Raw genomic sequence first — 20,544 nt, 5'->3', positions numbered from 1 at the left:
CTCATGAGTTCATGACCATATACCAGATGTAGAACTTAAGAGAAACTATTATAAATCTGTGCAGCCTGTGTGATTTCACTGTTCTTTCCAACAGATCATATTTCAATTCAAAGTGGTCTGAAATTCAGTTTGTGTGCACCAAGCTATGTTTATGTTAAAGTGATGTGCAGTGTAAGAGTCTGATTTAAACAAAAGACACTGCACAAAAAACAAGGGAAACCAGAACTGATGCACATGAGTTCTTTATTGCATGCCACTGCCTGAAACCTCGGTCAACAACAAACAAACGTTTTCTCTCTGTCTGTAATACCGATGTGCTACTTCAGGATCACAGAGTATAAAATTACCTGCCAACAGAACCAACTCATGGGACTGTGCTTGTAAATGTTTGGCTTAATAATTCTAAGTCTTCAGCTTAAAAAAAAAAAAAAAAAAAAAAAGGGAGGGACAAAAACTAAGCAAAAAGAAACAAACTAAGCAAATTAACATCAGCATTTACTGTGAGTACAGAAGGCCACCAATTTTTATTTCCATACACTTGTTTCCAGAGCTGTAATTTTAGGATAAGCCTGAGCTGTCTATGCAGCCACATGCTTTCCTCTACACCTCATATAAAAAGTACCACTCAATTCTCTTTACACAGTACAGACAATTCTTGACAACATAGAGCCTGAATTTCACCACGTCACCTCCCGTCACATGAAATGAACTAATCTTTGGCAAACACTCAAGTCTGCACATGTGGCCATGGGGCTTTTTCCTTTTTGGGGTCAGGTCCAAAATTCCTGCCTATTACTGGGATCATTATAATTTTTTGTGCTTTATTGCAAGCTGTCTAACAGGACACATTCAATTTTTAACAAAAGAAATAAAAAGCAGCATCAAAATGCCCAACACAAGAGCATAAAGCCAAAACATCACTCCAGTTTTAGGTACAAGTCAACACTGATATACCCGAGTGCATCCCGGGATATGTAGTGAATGCATTATGAATATGCTGCAGTTATGCTAATATGAATGTTTGTTCCATGTAGGAGTGGCAACAGGGCCTTGGGGTGATCTCTCCACCACGATGAGCTCATCCGGGTTGTTCAAGGCTCTGTAATGAACCATCAAGTCCTGAATTGCTCGCTCTTCAACCTACGACAGATTAGGCATACAGAAGAGTATAAGAGATCATGAATTTAGAGATGAGCTCATGAACATGGTCATGCATATATTTTTCATATCAAAAGAAAGCGAAGGGGGGGGGGTAAATTGAAAACTCATGGTTTCCCATTCCAGCCAGCCACCCCCACCACCCAAAATACCCACCATAGGGACACCATGGTTACTCCATTACCTGCTGCTGAACAGAGGCCTACTCATAAAGCCACCAGTTACCTGTATCAATGCCAGAGGCTTTTCACGATTGCGAATGAGGGCAGCTTCCTGTTGTTTCTCTTCTTCCACAATGGATGCAAAGGTCACAGCGGCAGCAGATGGTGGGCTGCTCAGTGGCCCAAGCAGCCATGGGCTGACAAAAATGAAAGCAATCTTCAGCAAATGCAGGGTTTCATGTTCATGCATTTAGCAGTAATCATACTGCTGCAAACATTGAGTAATTTTATCTTATGGAACAGAGAAGTTGAGTTTACTTAAGATGACAAGCAGGTTGCAAGTGTGTTGGTTTTTGTGGGTTGGCGAGCAAGTGATAAAACAAGGAAAAATGAGACAGCTGAGAGAGCGCAACTGCACATACAGGGCTCGAAAGTGAGAATTTCCAAAAAAGGCAACATTTTATGAGAGGAGAAAGCATAAAAGTATAACATGTTCCCAGTGCAACACCAACAATATTTCAAATCTGAAAGCCCAACAAGCCTGTCTGCACTATTCAAGTCACTCAAGCCTTCACCTGGATGTTAAAGAGCAGTCCTTTCCTGAGGCAGCATGAGCAGTGATCTATAACCAACTGCTGTGTCCTCTCCCTGGCCTACTCCCACTCAGGGTGTACTCATAAATGCACAGCAAAAACAAAGATTGGTTGTGACAAAGTGTGCCCTTATCAATGGAGATTATGATCACAGACAAAATATTATAGTGAAACACAGAGGGGGGGGTATTTTGACTTGTGCTGAAGCTTGCCACAACAGGGAGCGGATAGAGAATTATGGATGCCTGGCCAGAGATGCAGGTCTGTAGCCTGATATCAGATCAGTACTGGCACTGGCTGGGGGAAACTTCCCTCAAGATTAAGTAACGCAGCCAAGAGGGGTTATGCAGAATAACATCCATCCACACATGCATGCACTTGCGTGCACACACACAGCTTTCAAAACGTATAGCCTCTGAAGAATACTCTGAACAAAAATGTCAATGTCAATAATCAACATTTCTCCTAAAATAATTTCTTTTGAAGATTTCTGATATTTGAGCATAATCATGAACTATTGTTCAAGATTATGCTCAAATATATGTTTATATACACACTACATGTTTATGTACTACATAAACATGTGATAATGCTCATCAGTAATATTTTTTGCAAATGTTCATTTCCACTGATTCAAACTTTGTGATTCTAACAGTAATACTGGATTTCACGTACAGAACACTACAGAAACTCCTTCAGGATGGGACAAACTTTAATGTCCATTTAAATTACAGTAGGCATAGGTTCTATTTAGAGGCCCAGTTACTACAGTTGATCTGTATACTATAGCCCTTGACTGCAAAAAATGACCAATTCATGTTTACTCGAACCCAACTAATGCCTACTGATGCATGATGCAAATAAATCCACATTGAAATGCAACAGTGCCACCTAGTGGAAAATGGAAGAGGGAGCCATACCGGCAGACGGGCACCATGAAGTACTGTCAACGGTTTTAACACAGAAGCTCTGCTAATCAACAAAACGATCATACAGCAGCATGTGTGCCAATAGGGCTGAATAGGGCACTGTGTCTCACCCTGCAGGTTTGTCAGCATTGTTGGACTCTGAACACTTAAAGGTCACTCTTTTGGCACAATTGGTGGAGGCTCCAGGACCTGCTGGACTTCCAGCAGCCATGATGGCAGCTGCAGATGGTTTACTACGCTGCTCTTCCTCCATCAATAGATCCCGGAAGGAGAGTGAAGAGGGAGGGGACTGTACTGCTGTCGCCCTGAGCAAGCACAGGCATGGACAGATCAACATTGTACATGGGTAAACCAATGTGGAGGGGAGGATGAAGTACACAGAGCTTAGATACACACCAAGTCTTCACGGGCTTCACTGGAATGGCTACAGCAGGCGATTTAGCAGACGATTTAGCAGACACTCCTTCCCCGCTGCCCTCTCTAGTGGCCATGGCCATCATCTTCCTTTGCTTCTGAGACAATTTATTAGGCATGGCTGAAGGCTTATTGCTACTTCCAGACCTTTTAATTACAAAAAGAGTAGGAAAATAAGACAAAAACATTTATCCAAAATTCTAAATGGTGTGCTTATATGGTTTAAATGGTTTATAACTGACACTTTCCAAGGACTTCGCATCAACACTACAGATGTACATAGACAATATGAAGCAACACTTACGAACTAGGGCTTTTTGGAGTGGCTCCGAGGTTCAGGGAGTTGGCCTCCATTTCCATAATGGCCCTGAGGTCCAAAACAGGCGCTCGGCGAACAGGACTGAACAAAGAAAGTTACAACTTGGCTGCATTTCAGCATAGGCTACACTAGGCACAAACTAGATACACATACATATTGCAATGTATATTTTATAGTATGTGAACAGACCTGAGGTGGACAAATACTGGCAAATACTGCAGTTAGATGAATCTACATTTTTTATTTATTTTTTAAATGTAGGCCTAAATTTAGAGCATGATGCACTTAAGCTTGATGAAGGTACACCCTTGCATACCTGGCCCTTAACTCCGGGATGTTTTCAGGAGTGGAACACTTGGTAGACACCGCACCATTTCTCATAGTCGGGGTGCTGGGAGGAGTTTTCCCGTCAACGTGTCCTGACTTCTCTTCCTAATAATAAACAAAATAAAAATAAAAATCACTCATAGCTATAGCTAAAGGTAAACAAAATGCGAGTTGTGAGCAACGTGGTGTACGTGTGTGGGAATTGTGCCTTTACTTGTGCATCATGCCCGTCCTGAAAGATGGGTGACTGAAGATCTCTAGGGCTGCCAACACCCATATAACTACCCTCAGAATCAGAAGTGATCAGCTCATGAAGAGACTCTACTGAGCAAGCTTTCCCTGAGTCAATCAAGCCTGTAAATTAAAAAAAAAAAAAAAAAAAAAATGTTTTAAATATATTTTCAGCACTACAATGTAAAGCGTACAGTGCATGCACAGGGTGTACAGACTGTTTTAGTATTTAACCCAATTTTCTCACAAATTCAGTCACTGCAATTTCCAGCCCCTTGTTAGGTCTCTCCATCATATAATGCTACCAGGCTGGAAAGGTCAAGGCTAGCATGTAATAGGTCAGCCTGATGTGCTTGGAGAAAAATGGCAATTGGGAGTCAGAGCCATCTTGCCCCCCTAGAGACACTGAAGCCAAATATGGTCTCTAGGATTCGATAAGCAGGCTTACCTGAAGAAGGTGGGCTCTGGATGACAGTGGGTGAGCTTTGGATGATATCAGACAGGTTGTACCCTCCAGAGCTATCAGAGCGTCGCCGTGGTTTCCTCTTTGCCTTCATTTTGGCTTTCTTCAACACACCATCACTTGACAACAAAAAATTACAGCAAGGTTGTTACTTTGCACTGAAGAGTCAGGTTTGAACTGCATGACAAATATGGTGAACTGTAACTGACATACTTGCTAGACTGCTCCTGTTCAGAACTGTTTTTACAGCTGATTACTGATTCCCAGCTCACATCTTCAAAGGCACTAAGATCAGGGGCATTGAAATATGGGGTGATAAGTCGCTTCTGCATGGCTGGAATCTGAGGAAACCACAACATGATTTAAGGACCTCAGTGAAGTCCAGAACATCATAAAGCACTGAGCTGGCTGTGCGAATATAAACCCACCATTTTCCTATATGCTTCGGACAGCTCCAATAACACATCATCACTCAAAATCTCCAGGGCCCTGGGACAAATAAGGGTTGAACATTCTTATAGGAACTTCATCCAAAATAGCACGCCAAGGTTCATTAAACAACTCATTTTTACTACTAGAAGCTTGCAAAATCACATTTTGTAACGTTCATAGTTTTCCTGTAATAGTAAAGGAATGAATATATTGCAAATTATAAGTGTACAGTACCATATTGTACAATCCTATATAGGACTCACTTGGATTCCAGCATGGCACCCATATTGATAGCAATAAACTGAAGACAAGACAGTTTCAGCTGCTCAGCGTTGTATACCACAGCAAACTCCAGTAGCTCCGCAGCATTCTTCAGAGTCACTACACAGAGATAAACAACACAATATACAACAAATGTTTGTCTTGTAAGCATGATGGGAGACAACAATGGTGGTGTGTTGTGTTGAGATTATATTATATTATATATATATATATATATATATATATATATATATATATATATATATATATATATATATATATATATATATATATATATATATATATATATATATATATATATATATAAATAAAAAAACCCTCACAGTTTTCACTGACTGCCACCTCACACATCTCCTTCAGCCGAGTGATGAGCAGTTGATCAGCCACCACCAGCACATTACACACAAACTCTACACTCAGGGATTCTGCAAGAGAAACAGAAATGTGGCTCATAGGGGACACCTTATATGTGTGACCCATGAGGGCTAACATATCTGAGGAAGAGGAATAATACCTCTGATAGTGGGAGACTCATCTGTGTAGATGTACTCCAGTATGACCTGCAAAACCTTGGCACTAGTAGGCATCTCCAGTGCATTACAGCTGGTAGACTGAAGGGGGCAGAACAGACCTACATGACAACCTTGGTAACAGTTGTAAGTGGTACAGACTACAGGCACACTGAATGTGAATTAAAAAAAGCCAGCCAATCAAAATTAAACATCTTCACTTTTAATTACAATCATACCTCTATCCATGGATTTCCCAGCATACTGTTGAAGTACTCTGGAATACAAAGAGAAGGGTCAAACTTGAGAAACAAAGAATAACGTAATTTGTGTGCTTCACTGCGCAACTGATTGGTTTATGAGATGGCACTTTCGTACAGTGAATCTGCAGGGCCAGTGTAAACAGATGCAGTATGTTAAACTACATGCAATATGTTAATAAACACAGAACATTAACTGCTACTACCCGAGTAGTTTCAAAATGTATTGCAGTACACTGGCAGCTCTTACACTGCAACTTCACCATATTATTCTAAAGTTTTTTTACATATTCTAATTAGGTGTGGTGTTGTTCTCACTTATTAGATAAAACACTAACATTAACTTATGAACCTATGAATTACATTTTATCATAATACAACCACAAGACCCCATAACTTTATGGCTCACCGAGTCGGGCACAGAGAACACATTTGTGGCAAGGGAACTCCTTCCCATCATCAGATCTCAGGGTGACATCACAGAGGTAAGGGCTGAGACAGCACAGAACAAAAATCTTAATCAGAAACTTTCAAAGTTCGTTAACAAAATTTTTTAAACAGCATGTTTACTTGGCATATCATACAATTTTTTGGAGTAAAATCTTGGTTTGCTTCTGGTCTTCTTTTGCACAACGTTGATGTTCCCATTCTCATATTTTACTTCATCAAGCCTACAGATCAACAACAATAAATAAATCATCATCATCATCATCATCATCATCATCATCATCATCATCATCATCATCATCATCACAAATTACCACTACATCACAACCACAAAAACCAATAAGTCATCATCAAAAAAGGTTCACCTTGCAGAGAGACTACCTAAGCCCAGTTTCTTGGCTACACCTTGAAGCATCTTCACAGGGTTGTACCTATGTGTGGTAGCACCACCAACACCCTTGCTCTTCTTCCCTGACTTGGCACTCTTGCTCTTTGGCTTGTCTTCGTCGCCAAGAGCCAAGGGAGGCAGAGAGCGGTAAACCTCTAAAGCGGAGCGGGCGCTAAGACGAAGTTCCTCTAGGCTGTGGATCAGCTGTTGCTGCTGCTCAGTGCCCTGGCTGAGGTGTGGCATGGCTGGCCTGGCTCCGTGCACCAGCATCTCACAAGAGTCTGTGTACATGAAGCACAAAGCATGCTCCAGCATTTCAGGTGAGATTTTCTCTAGGATCAGAAGCTCACAGCCAACAGCATCCACACTCCTCTTCACTTCCTCGTCCCCTTCATCTCCCTGAGCAGAATCTGCGAGTAGCTGCTTGCGGAAGAACTCAGAACGCATGGATAAGATGTACTTATGAGCAGGAAAGATGCGGTCCCCGGCCTGAAGAGTTATGTCGTGGATGCTGTCGGTTTCGTCAGCTTCAGCCTGGAGCTGCTGGAAGTGCTGGGTAAACAAAGAGGCTGAGACGGTGGGCACTTCAAATAGGCTGTGCAGAGAGAGGGGGAAATCAATAAACAAAGTTTGTATCAACTTATCAGCTTAGTACTGACTGAAATCCATATACCAGAAAGGGAGCTGACTGCAATGTTATTTAATAACGTTTAAAGGCAATGATAATATAGCTATATACATATGAAGTTACCAAATGGGTCCATTTAGTATTTGGTAATGGGTAGTAGGAATAGGTATTTGGCAACTTATGAAAAACACAAATACAATAAGAGTATGGATGTTTTTGAATGATGCTATGCTCTGAAATCAAGACTAACCCTATAGCTACAGTGGGGCAAAAAAAGTATTTAGTCAGCCAATAATTGTGCAAGTTCTCCTACTTAGAAAGATGAGAGAGGTCTGTAATTTTCATCATAGGTACACTTCAACTATGAGAGACAATGAGAAAAAAAAAATAAAAAAATCCAGGAAATCCCATTGTAGGATATTTAAAGAATTTATTTGTAAATTATGGTGGAAAATAATTGGTCAATAACAAAAGTTCAACTCAATACACTAACATAACCTTTGTTGGCAATGACAGAGGTCAAACGTTTCCTGCAAGTCTTCACCAGGTTTGCACATACTGTAGCTCGTATTTTGGCCCATTCCTCCTGCAGATCTCCCCTAGAGCAGTGATGTTTTGGGGCTGTTGCTGGGCAACACGGACTTTCAATTGCCTCCACAAATTTTCTATGGGGTTGAGGTCTGGAGACTCTCCAGAACCTTGAAATGCTTTTTACGGAGCCACACCTTCGTTGCCCGAGTGGTGTGTTTGGGATCACCGTCATACTGGAAGACCCAGCCACGTCCCATCCTCAATGCTCTCACTGATGGAAGGAGGTTTTGGCTTAAAATCTCATGATACATGGCCCCGTTCATTCTTCCGTTAACATGGATCAGTTGTCTTGTCCCCTTTGCAGAAAAACAGCTCCAAAGCATGATGTTTCCAACCCCATTCTTCACAGTAGATATGGTGTTCTTGGGATGCAACTCCTCCAAAAAAGACGAGTTGAGTTTTTACCAAAAAGTTCCATTTTGATTTCATCTGACCACATTATATCCTTCCAATCCTCTTCTGGATCATCCATATGCTCTCTGGCAAACTTCAGACGGGCCTAGACATGTACTGGCTTAAGCAGGGGGACACACCTGGCACTGCAGGATTTGAGTCCCTCTCGGCATAGTGTGTTACTGAGGGTAGCCTTTGGCCTTTGTTACTTTGGTCCCAGCTCTCTGCAGGTTGTTCATTAGGTCCCTCTGTGTAGTTCTGGGATTTTTGTTCACCGTTCTCATGATCATTTTGACCCCACGGGATGAGATTTTGCATGGAAACCAGCCATTAGGGGTGTACTTTGTGTACTTCTGGTGCCGGTGCCAAGACCGGAAAAACTGTGTGGGTTGCGTCAGGAAGGGCATCCGGTGCCAAAACTATCATGTGGATCACAAATATGATTGCCATACCGGATCGGTTGAGGCCCGGGTTAAAAATGACTGCGTCCGGCGCTGTTGACCAGCAGGGTGCCGGTGGAAATTGGACTACTGTAGGTCGAAGACCATCAAAGAGGAGAGGAGGAAGGCGGGTTAGAAGGCAAGGCAGGAGTGTGGAGGTTAGATTAGGGACTCTGAACATAGGGACAATGACTGGTAAAGGCAGAGAGCTTGCAGACATGATGGAGAGAAGGAAGGCAGATATTCTGTGTCCAGGAGACCAGATGGAAAGGAAGCAAGGCCAGGAACATTGGAGGTGGATTCAAACTGTTCTATCATGGTGTAGACAGGAAGAGAAATGGAGTAGGGATAATCCTAAAGGAACAGCTTGTGAAAAGTGCTCTGGATGTAAAAGAGAGTGTCAGACAGGATCATGAGCCTGAATTTGGAGGATGGTGTAATTCTGAATGTGGTCCGTTCATATGCACAACAGGTTGGTTGTCAGAGGAGAAAGAGGAATTTTGGAGTAAGATGGATGAAGTGGTAGATGGTGTCCCTAGAGAGGAGAGATTAGTGATTGGTGCAGACTTCAATGGACATGTTGGTGAAGGGAACAGAGGGCATGAAGGTCCTGGGTATGTATGGTGTGAAAGACAGGAATGCGGAAGGTCAGATGGTTATAGATTTGGCAAAGAGAAAGGAAATGGCTGCGGTAACAACGAAGAAACAAAGAAGAGGAAGAGAGTGAAGACAGAGCCAAAGATGGTGGAAGCTGAAGGAGGAGGATGGTTGCAGGCAGTTCAGGGAAAAATTGCAACAGGCCCTTGGGGGCAGTGAGGAGTTACCTGAGGACTGGGAAACTACAGCTAAGGTGGTGAGAGAAACTGGCAAGAATGTGTTGGGTGTTTCGTCTGGTCAGAGGAAAGAAGACAAGGAAAGTTGGTGGTGGAATGAAGTCCAGGAGAGTAATCAGAAGAAGGCAGCTAAGAAAAAGTGGGATAACCAGAGAGATGAAGGAAGTAGGCAGGAGTACTGTGAGGCTAGTCGCATAGCAAAAAAAAAAATGGTGGCAAACACAAAGGCTCAGGCCTATGATGAGTTGTATGAGAGGCTGGACAGTAAAGAAGGAGTAAAGGACTTGTATCATTTGGCTAAACAGAGAGATAGAGCTGGAAAGGATGTACAGCAGGTTAGGCTGATAAAGGATAGACAGGGAAATGTACTAGTGAGTGAAAAGAGAGTGTTGAGTAGATGGAAGGAGTACTTTGAAGAACTAATGAATGAGGAAAACGAGAGAGAGGGGAGGACAACGGGGGGAGAGATAGTGGATCAGGAAGTGCAGAAAATTAGTAAGGTGGAAGTGAGGGCAGCTTTAAAAAGGATGAAGAATGGAAAGGCAGTTGGTCCAGATGACATACCTGTGGAGGTATGGAGATGTTTAGGAGAGAAGGCAGTGGACTTTTTAACCAGGTTGTTTAACAAAATCCTTGCGAGTGAGAGGATGCCTGATGAGTGGAGAAGCAGTGTATTGGTCCCCATTTTTAAGAACAAGGGTGATGTGCAGAGCTGCAGTAACTACAGAGGTATAAACTTGATGAGCCACACCATGAAGGTATGGGAAAGAGTTGTTGAAGCAAGGCTAAGGCGAGAGGTTCAGATCAGTGAGCAGCAGTTTGGTTTCATGCCCAGAAAGTACCACAGATGCAATTTTTGCATTGAGAGTGCTGGTAGAGCAGTACACATAAGGTCAGAAGGAGCTACATTGTGTCTTTGTGGATCTAGAGAAGGCATATGATAGGGTGCCTAGAGAGGAACTGTGGTACTGTATGAGGAAGTCAGGTGTAGCTGAAAAGTATGTTAGGGTGGTGCAGGACATGTATGAGGATAGTGAGACAGGGGTGAGGTGTGCAGTTGGAGTGACAAATGGTTTCAAGGTGAAGGTAGGGTTACATCAGGAATCAGCTTTGAGCCCCTTCTTGTTTGCAATGGTGATGGACAGGTTGACAGATGAGGTCAGGCAGGAGGCTCCATGGACCATGATGTCTGCAGATGACAGTGATCTGTGGTGAGAGTAGAGAGCAAGTGGAAGAGAATCTGGAGAGGTGGAGGTTTGCACTGGAGGAGAGGAATGAAGGTCAGTAGAGACAAGACGGAAAACATGTGTGTCAATGAGAGGGAGGCAGGTGGAAAGGTGAAGATGCAAGGAGTAGAGGTCTTAAAGGTGGATGACATCAAATATCTTGGGTCAACCATCCAGAACAATGGACAGTGTAGAAAAGAGGTGAAGAAGAGGGTGCAGGCAGGATGGAGTGGGTGGAGACGGGTGTCAGGGCTGATGTGTGACAGAAGGATAGCAGCAACAGTGAAAGGGAAGGTTTACAAGACAGTATTGCGTCCTGCTATGCTGTATGGTTTGGAGACTGTGGCTCTGTCTAAAAGACAGGAGGCTGACCTGGAGGTGGTGGAGATGAAGATGCTGAGATTTTCATTGGGAGTGACAAGGATGGACAAGATTAGAAATGAGCAGATCAGAAGGACAGTGAAGGTGGAGCAGTTTCGAGATAAAGCCAGAGAGGTCCAAACCATCTCAACCTGGCATGTGTTGAGGAGGAATAGTGGATATATTGGTCAAAGAATGTTGGAGATGGAGCTGCCGGGTAGAAGGAGAAGTCTACAATTTTCTTCCTGGTGTCCTTCGACAGCTCTTTGGACATGGTTAAGTTTGGAGTCTGACTGTTTGAGGCTGTGGACAGGTGTCTTTTTTACAGATAACAAGGTCAAACAGGTGCCATTAATACAGGTAACGAGTGGAGGACAGAAGAGCTTCTTAAAGAAGTTACAGGTCTGTGAGAGCCAGAAATCTTGCTTGTTTGTGGGTGACCAAATAATTATTTTCCACCATAATTTACAAATAAATTCTTATAAAATAAAAATCCTACAATGTGATTTCCTGGATTTTTTTTCCCCTCATTGTCTCTCATAGTTGAAGTGCAGACCTCTCTCATCTTTCTAAGTAGGAGAACTTGCACAATCAGTGGCTGACTAAATACTTTTTTACTCCACTGTAATTCTACAGTTATTCTCTGTGAAAGCAGTGATTCCAACTGTATATGTGTGGCTTTACGCATCATGTTTTAGATGTAATTACCTTGTTTTGGGATCAGACTGTAGCACCCCAAAGTTACGGCCTTTGGAGTCCATGGTGATGCTGACAGCTCTGTGGATGTAAGGGAGTTTTTCAAGACGAATACGCTCATACACACCTCCACTCTCAGAGTGACCACACACCTCCGTTCCAACACCTGACAAATCACAACACTGAGTTAGATCAAATCATTTCACACAATTCTTCAGATGTCAAACTGAAAATTCAGCAAGGTTTACATTTTACCTTTCTTGTTAACAATCTTCTTGTATTCACCAAGCCATTGGCCACTGAAGCCTTCACCATCCTGTGTCACAAACATCATTTCACTCTTGCCAAGGGCAATGTCTGACATGAAGACCTGTCGCCCATAGGCCCACCTACACTGCCTCACCAAGATGCCCACAGAGCGCCAACAAAACACCTGAGAGATGGAGAAATACAGAAAAACAACTTGAAGTTGCCCCTTTAAGAACAACCCAAATAGTCTGCTTTCAGGTGCTTACAGTTCCAGCGTTATCACACTCACCCTCCCAGCTTCATCCAAGGCCAGGATGGTAATCTTCTCTCCGCCGCTTTCGTTAAGGAGCTGGGGGTCAACCCGATGATCCAAACTGCCTCCACTGACGAGAACTTTCTTGATGTTCAGCTGTCTGAATGGTAAAATAATTTCAAACTTGATGTATTACAAAATTGAAAAACAAAAAAGCATCATTCACAAGTTGGAATTTAGGTGTTTGTAACAGACACCTACAAACAGAAAGGAGTCTAAAAATGACAAGTTTGTATGTATTTAGCTTATTACTATTGCAATTAATGTTTTGGGTTTGAAAAGATTTTAACAATCCTTTTTTGGTAAACACTATTCTTACTGTGGGATTGCGGTGTTAAACTATTTCAGCAGAAAGGTCCATATATTACATCATAACCAGATCCACATATTTATGGGGACCATAACAGTCAAGTTCTTTTCCTGAGCATTACAGTTCCAATGTGTTACATCATCTTTCCAAGAAAGTTGTTGTTTTAGTTGCATTACATGTTGCGGATATATTTCCAAGACATGTCCTCTGCAATTTGGTAATGCCTTGAGGCCTCTACATCGAGGGATAACTCACTTGGAGGCAAGCTTCTTGCACTGATAGTCAGCGAGCAGGTAGATGTCCCCTTTCTCAGTCAAACACACAGTGGCTCCATTACTGGCTGTAGCCATGGCAATGGTCACATCCTTGTGGTGTAAAGCAGACACTTGCCGGGGCACAGTCACACACTTCTCTCCGTTTGGGTCCAGCAGGTAGCCTGTGGTTGTTGAAATAAATTATCAGATTTCACATGAAGAACACAACAGCCTATGTTGAATGTAGAATGGATTTCAGGGCTAAGACAAAACATTTGCTATTTCACAGTACAAACATCAATAACTAAAGGTTTTGACGAAACGCTTTAATTTTAAAAACTGATTAACATAGTGCCATATTTTCACATTACATATGAAAAATAGTTTGCATCTTACCCAGTTGTCCACCATTCAGTCCCACAGTGTAGACTGCATCTCTGGTCCACAGAACAGTATGAAATCTTCCAGCAGCAACACCAATCACAGTCCTCCCTTTCAGAGACTTAAACGTCACCTGCATTTAAAATAGTAGATGGAAACTTAAGGATTCTTCATCTTCTCAAAATTCTCTCTGGTACCAGCCTATCTAATACAAGTGGGCCTAACCTGTTTGGGCACATGACTGGCAGTCGGAGGAGGTGCGAGGCCTAGCTGGTGGTATGTGTTGAGCCCAAAAGTGTAGATATAACCTTCTTCGGTTAGAACTATGGTGTGATCTCTAGCTGCAGCAATCTGTGAGCAGTGATGGGAAAGGAGCCCCTCTACCATGTGAGGAATCTGAAACATAGGAAGACAGACAGATACACTTAAAACAACCTGGAACAGAAGGCTTACAGACATTAGACGCCAAAGCAAACTATGAGGCAAGAGGTTCCCACCAAATATGTCTGTTCATCACCATGTCCAAGACGTCCTCCCTGACCATGTCCACAGGTGTAAACCTGTCCCTTCTGAGACAGGAAGACAGAGTGGAACTTGCACAAGACCACCTGAGAACACAAACCTATATCAGAAATTGATGGCAAATACACCAGAAAGCAACAGAATTATATAAATAATTGGTATCACTGATGCAAAGCAGCAATCTTAGGGTACCTTCACACCTACCTTGTTTGGTGCAAACCAATCAAGCTCATTCTGACAGGTAAGAACAAACAAATGAACCGCAGGCCTTGGGTTTCAACCCAATTCCAAGTAAGCCTTAGTTACGTTCACTGCTGGTGGGAACACATTTTTATGATGGTCTGCACCAAACAATTAAATTCAACATCACAGCATGCTTTCTTCTTCTAGAAGCATGGCAACCCTGCATCACCAGCAAAATCTTCCTGTTTTAACATTTGACTCATGAGTATAAGCTGCTGCTAGTAATGGCAGAAGAGCAATAAAATATCAAAGCACATGGAATGTGGAACATTTTCTGGACAATCTGACTGCTTAAATTCAAACTGACAATCCAGTCAATCACAAAGAAGTAGAGGTTTACACTGTATTAAATTGATATATATTTGTCATAAATAAAGAGGAAACCATGTCAAATCCCAAATTCAGTGTAAAACAGTTTTACATAGCACACCAGCTGCTTTCTTCTGCTTATAGTGCATCTCTGCATCAGTGCTGTGTTTCTTTACTCTTTGTAGAGCAGCTGTGTTCTATTATGCAGGGTTTCTGAACTTTGTGAAGACTGGGCTGTTGCTTTGCAAGCTCACCTGTTGTGGTTTAGAGTACAGGTACTAGAGAACTCCAGTGAACTTTTCCATGTAGTAAGTGGCAGGGAGAGGCCAGAGCCAACATCATAACTAATGCAAGAGTCTCTTCAAAGCCCAAGCAGAAGGAAAGATGTTCTGTAAAGCATCCCATGTTCTGTAAAGCATGTGCCAAAGTGCACAGTGGACACGCTCCCTCCGTCACACAAACTGGGCTTATTGAAACTGAGCATGTTATTCATGAATTAATATTTAACTCTAAGCATCTGCAGAACAGCATGATCGGTCACAGAAGCCTTTTTTCTATGTATGGGGCACCTGAGGGCTGATGAAAGGTTTGGGAACACGATCCTCTACACAAGGAGCATTATGAAATTAATGTCCACAGGAGCACCCCGGTCAGCGCCTTTCAGAAATGAATGCGCCTAAAGAAACTAATTGAACTGAAGTACATGGTAGAGAATACAGAAATTAAGTGGCAGTTGAACAGTGTAACATTTCAGTTCTCAATTGGGTTACCTACATAGTGAAGTTTCTAATGAGTGCTTTGGCGCAACAGACAAAAGGTCTGATATTTGGTGGACGGCATGGTTCAGGGGGTGGTTGTTGTTCTCTCTCTCGCTCTCTCGCTCTCTCGCTCTCTCGCTCTCGCTCTCTCACACACACACACACACACACACACACACACACACATATATATATATATATGGTTCACAGTGATATCTGTTCTGGTTTTCTTTTACAATCTATTTAATGCCCCCAAATCTATCAGTAAATGGCATAATGTAAGCATTCCCAAGATAACAGTAACGCAGCTATAACTGTGTTGAGGAACGTACCACAGTCCTGTCATTGCTCAGGCTATACAGAACACTGCTGCACTGCTACATGTAACTTAATCTAATATACAATCTTTCACTGACCAATTCATAAGAGATTACAGATAGGCTGTCTTTTCTGAATTGCTTAAAACATCAGTGAAAGGTCTACAATGAGATTAAGCAACGTTTCTGTATCACATTACCCCTCTGCATATAAAGACATACTGTTAAACTGTAACAGCTACTATGCATGCCAGTTAGCCCTCCTGATGACTGAGAAGAGACATAATGAATTCATACTATTTGAAAAGTGTTACAAGTACAGTTAGCTACTGAGGTCAGCTCAGATCTGTCTGACACATTTGAAGCACTTTTAAAGTCTTTCTCCATGAATATTAAATATTCATTAAGCGATGAAAAAAAAGTTTCCTTCCATCAAACTGAGCTTTACAGTACTGCTGAGACAAGTGGAAGATTCCATGCCTAAATACAAGCTTCCTCAGGTGGGCTGTGACTGGCCAGGTTAACAGTTTCTTAAAATGTACAGATGTGTAACAAAGGGTACAATCAGTGAAGTGAACTAATAAGATGTTGACCCAACCGAAGATCCAGAACAGTTTCAGATGTCTGTTGCTTTTACACTGCTGGATTTTCAAATTTACATTTGTCTTTGTAACGGGGATTTATGCACTTCAACCTATGCAGTTGCAGACAAACTGTTCTTGCTGACTATTGCTCATCACAACCTGCATTGAAATTTTCAGTCACCTGAGCTCTTCTGACCGCCCCCCCACCCCCTAATCAGCTTGGACACAATGTGCAATTTCAACAACAAAGTCCAACCCTATTTACTGTTTTTCCCCATAGATCTGAACACAGTCGTTTTAGTCAGTGTTCTTTTGAAACAATGAGTTGAGTAGTCTTTGTGACTGAAGCTCCTGCTATCCATGGCCCAAAAATGAACCATCAATCAAAGTCACTTCAAAATTAAAGTCAAGTCTTTTTCTCTTGCCATCTTGAGCCAAAAAGAGGGTCAATAATTAATGCATCATGCAGTACATGCATCTGGAAAAATCTGCACTCATGTTTGTTTCAACACTCATTTATTCAGGTTTTTCTTTTTATTCATCATCATCCACGTAGATCTTCAAAATCCCTTTTTTTTTTTTTTAATTTTATATAAATGTGATACCTAACCTCAAAAACAGCAGCTTTTGCAGTCATCTGACTATCACACTGGGACTTAGACTAACTGCAAAAAATTACCGTGAGCATTCAGGTAGGTCTTCTTTCTAGTTCCTGTTCAGAGTTACCAAAGAAATGGAAGTAAAAACAAGTAATATTCTTTTGAAGTATTCTTTTCAGTTCTCTGAGAGATTCTATAATAAATTTACCTGCTTAATATACACCCCGGTTCTGGGAAACAAGTCCACAATCTCAGGATGGTGTCTACTCTGCTGGTTTCCATGCCCAAGAGTAAAGTTAGCATTGTTCCCCCAGGTGTACACTTCAGTGGGATCTGACAGAAGAGAGCACACACACACGCAATTCTGGAAATATTTAACACTATACAAGTATAATTCAAATGTGACATCGGGATATGCAAAATTACTGAACAAAAGACTGCAACCTGCTATCATAAGTGCAGATGTCCCACATCAGTAAATACATGAAAAACACGAGGGATTTACCACTGCTTCGGAACACAACATGCGCTGGGCGGTCTTTCACAGTTAAGTCCAGAACAGAGAGCCCCTCCTTATCCGGAATAGATAGTACACCACCACGCTGTAACCCAAAGTTAAATTTAAGTACTAATTACTAGGGCTGTCACCATCAATTATATTAATAACTGAAAAATCTGCTAGTTACTTACACTTTTTTTTAATAAAGGGCAAAATACGTACGCATAAAAATCACAGAGATCAGCAGGAGAATTTTAAATATGCGAACCACTGAAAGTAATCAATATACTTGAGTAATTGTGACAGTCCTGCTAATTAGTTTAAAAAATTGAAGCTTGTATTAAAGTGTTCACCATAAGCACACAAGAAAATAAGCAAACTAAGTTCACCTTTATGAGGGCCATGAGGCAGTGGATTTGGCCATAGAAGACGCTCCGGTGCAAAGCCGTCCAGCCTGACTCCTTGTCCTTCATCAGCAGGTCAGCATTCTTGCTGTCCAGAAGCCATTCCAACAGGGCACGTTTGCCTAGCGAGGCAGCGAGGTGGAGAGCTGTGCGGCCAAACTCATCACGCAGAGTGGCAGCATTGTAGCAGTGGGCTGATAGGAAGGCCTTTAGCTGCGCTTCTGAGCCACCAGTCAGAGCAGCCACTATCTCCTCCGCATGGCGTGGTGAACGGCATTTTGTTGTGCATTCCGGGGTCAAGACACTCATCTTAAACCCTCTCCTTCAAAACCCAAATATCCAGTTTCACCCAAACAACAGAAAAACCCCAGCCTCACTGTTCAATAAATAAGCCCCCAAAACAGCAAAGCCACAACCCTTGACAAAACTGTGCTGATGCAGACAAATATACCAGGTTGAAATTAAAACAAACTCCTGCAGCAAAAAAACTTTAAGCACAACAGAAAAGCTGAAAAAGCACCACTCTGCCCAAAGGTTGGGGTGCTAGAATTGTGCATGTGTTGAGGTTCCACTGCACCCTAGCAACCCCAGGATGAATGTCAACCTCACCTCAGTCCACCATATTAACACAGTGACTCACACTACACAGTGCTGGAAGAACAATCAATGGCATCAAGAAACATAAATAACTGGCTATTTTTCTGTACAAAATTTTACAAATATATCCTCAGTTATCCAAAAATACTTGTCTCTTTCTTTGTCTAGTTTAGCTTATTGTGCAAAAGGCAACAGATTCTGCAACCAGCCAAAAAGTCCATCTAAACAGTCCATCCAGTTTCAGGGGAAAGACCCCTTCCCCCCAAAAACTCGTTACCTTTTAAACCTCCATAATTGTATATGGTACCTGTGCAGAAAGAAATGAACATTAAATTAGTACCCCAGTCTGTTCCAGAAGATGCTCTCTTTTCCTAAACTTAGCAGCCATTTTTAATCGGTTTTATAGATAATTTCTAGTTTGAGGTTAAACATTTGGGTAATTAAGGTCAACTTTAGTATTTAGAAGCATTTGCAACTGTACTAGTTAACATAAAATGTATATAAGCAACACTCAAAAGTACTATTAGTACTAATTAATCGTTTCATTATTGGATGAGGAAGTCCGTGTTGGTGTGTCAGGAGTTTGTTAAGGCCAAGGGTGGGGATGAGTTTGTGATTAGAAGTTCTTTCATTCTCAGTTGCCCAGGTCTCCAACTGTTTCGCGCAAAAATGGCTTTATTCTTCTGAACATGTGGATTTCTCTTGACTTCCAAACTGAGAGCTGAAAGTTTGGACTTCCTTTGACAATAGTGAAAAAAAGCAAAACACTGGCCTTTTAAACGTTGGCATGATAAACCTTAAGACTTCTCACACAATGATTGTCTGCGTCTCTGGCAACTACTTAACAAGGTATGCAAGTCTGAATAAAAAGGCGTTAACCTGCTGTTCGACACCTTCCAAATCTTCCATCGTAACCTAACTAGCTCCTCCAACGCTAACCTACCTTCTTTCTACAGTTACAGCTCCCAATTACTTAACAACACAGCACCGACACGCAGAAGTCAGGCTCTCTTATCGAGAAGTCCAGCATATCAGTATGTTAGTTGGCTACATTATCAACACCGACGTTTAAATACACAAACTTTAACCTTCAGGATTTAGGTTCAAAATAGTGGCGACACTTTCGAAAATCCCTGTAAGTAATAGTTGAGACGTTAGTTTAATACTTAGCAATGCAACAACCTGCCGTTAGCTAGCTAACTTGACAACAGCTAACTAATGTTAGCTAACCCACATTAAAGAGCGCCAGTGGAAAGGCGACTAGCTACGTTTTCTCCTCTCATAACATACATATATACATACATACATACATACATACATACATACATACATACATACATACATACATACATACATACACACACACATATCCTCTCATGTTTTCAGCCAAACAGCTGACCAGAAGGTCCGAAAGGTTTATGCGAGGAAAGTTAAGCTAACCTAGTTTTCAAAGGCTAACTTAGCTCACACAGGGACACCATCAGTCAACCTGGCTGCTAAACCTCCACAACCAGCCGAAGCTTCACTGTCTCACCTGCCGCTAGATGAAGGAGAAAGCGGTATTTGAGTCCGACTCAGAATAGCAGATCCACAGGCCCATCTTCACGGAGACGTTGTTGCTTTTATAAATGTTAGGAGGAGCTGCAACTGAGCCAGGTAGGCACCCAACGAGCAGCAAGAAGCGCTCGGATTGGCTCCGGGAATCCAACATCATCCACTTCTATTGGACTCCTTCACTCCGACTGCTGTGTGACTTTAGCTCACACATTCCAAAGCTGTGTATCGCCTTGTTTAGGAGAGCAAGCAGTTCTAATGCAACAAATTAAAAATATATCTTTGTTTTTACTACAGGTGACATCTGCCCAGTGTGTATGTTGCTCAAAGTCGATAGGCTCAGAGCAGCTCTCTTCAGCGACCTCTCCTCCCATATGTGAGACACTGATAGCACAAGGGTCTCCTCTCCTGCGTCACCGTCTGCAGGGGGGGTCATTGATGAAGAGCTGTTGGGGTTTCTACTGCAGAACGTTTACTAAGTGTATGAGTTCATTTGTTCACTACATGTCTAAAACCGCCCAGACGCTCGTTCCTAATGGTGAATTCAATTAATGTGCACCCATTGCTGACA

At 42.1% G+C, this 20,544-nt stretch overlaps 1 protein-coding gene across 1 annotated transcript; it reads right to left on the bottom strand.

Moving 5' to 3' along the window:
* Positions 1 to 226: 226 nt before the first annotated feature.
* On the bottom strand, positions 227 to 20,214 carry ibtk (inhibitor of Bruton agammaglobulinemia tyrosine kinase). The gene is made up of 28 exons (XM_017709194.2): positions 19,954 to 20,214; positions 17,808 to 18,726; positions 17,425 to 17,521; positions 17,128 to 17,252; positions 14,085 to 14,195; positions 13,813 to 13,983; positions 13,603 to 13,720; positions 13,208 to 13,388; positions 12,619 to 12,742; positions 12,336 to 12,513; positions 12,093 to 12,246; positions 6,891 to 7,508; positions 6,663 to 6,749; positions 6,488 to 6,570; positions 6,058 to 6,095; positions 5,824 to 5,920; positions 5,633 to 5,734; positions 5,291 to 5,408; positions 5,024 to 5,084; positions 4,809 to 4,936; positions 4,581 to 4,714; positions 4,116 to 4,255; positions 3,891 to 4,006; positions 3,560 to 3,655; positions 3,238 to 3,402; positions 2,952 to 3,146; positions 1,384 to 1,516; positions 227 to 1,140 (listed from the first exon to the last, which is right to left on the bottom strand). The coding sequence occupies exons 2-28, from the start codon at positions 18,129 to 18,131 to the stop codon at positions 1,009 to 1,011; spliced, it is 4,026 nt and encodes a 1,341-aa protein (XP_017564683.1). The 5' UTR covers positions 18,132 to 18,726; positions 19,954 to 20,214; the 3' UTR covers positions 227 to 1,008.
* Between the last annotated feature and the right edge of the window lie 330 nt (positions 20,215 to 20,544).

This window comes from Pygocentrus nattereri, chromosome 3, assembly GCF_015220715.1.
Source record: "Pygocentrus nattereri isolate fPygNat1 chromosome 3, fPygNat1.pri, whole genome shotgun sequence".
Lineage (NCBI taxonomy): Eukaryota > Metazoa > Chordata > Actinopteri > Characiformes > Serrasalmidae > Pygocentrus > Pygocentrus nattereri.
The sequence above is the reverse complement of the archived record's forward strand: the minus strand, read 5'-3'. Positions and strand labels throughout refer to the sequence as shown.

Bases quoted from the DNA above. Each gene is read 5' to 3' on its own strand.
- ibtk (XM_017709194.2), bottom strand. From the start codon at position 18,131: ATGAGTGTCTTGACCCCGGAATGCACAACAAAATGCCGTTCACCACGC. The intron at 12,743-13,207 runs GTGAGTTATCCC...TTTACCATTCAG, and splicing joins TGCAAGAAGCTTGCCTCCAA to ACAGCTGAACATCAAGAAAG. The intron at 4,715-4,808 runs GTATGTCAGTTA...TTTGTTGTCAAG, and splicing joins GAACAGGAGCAGTCTAGCAA to TGATGGTGTGTTGAAGAAAG.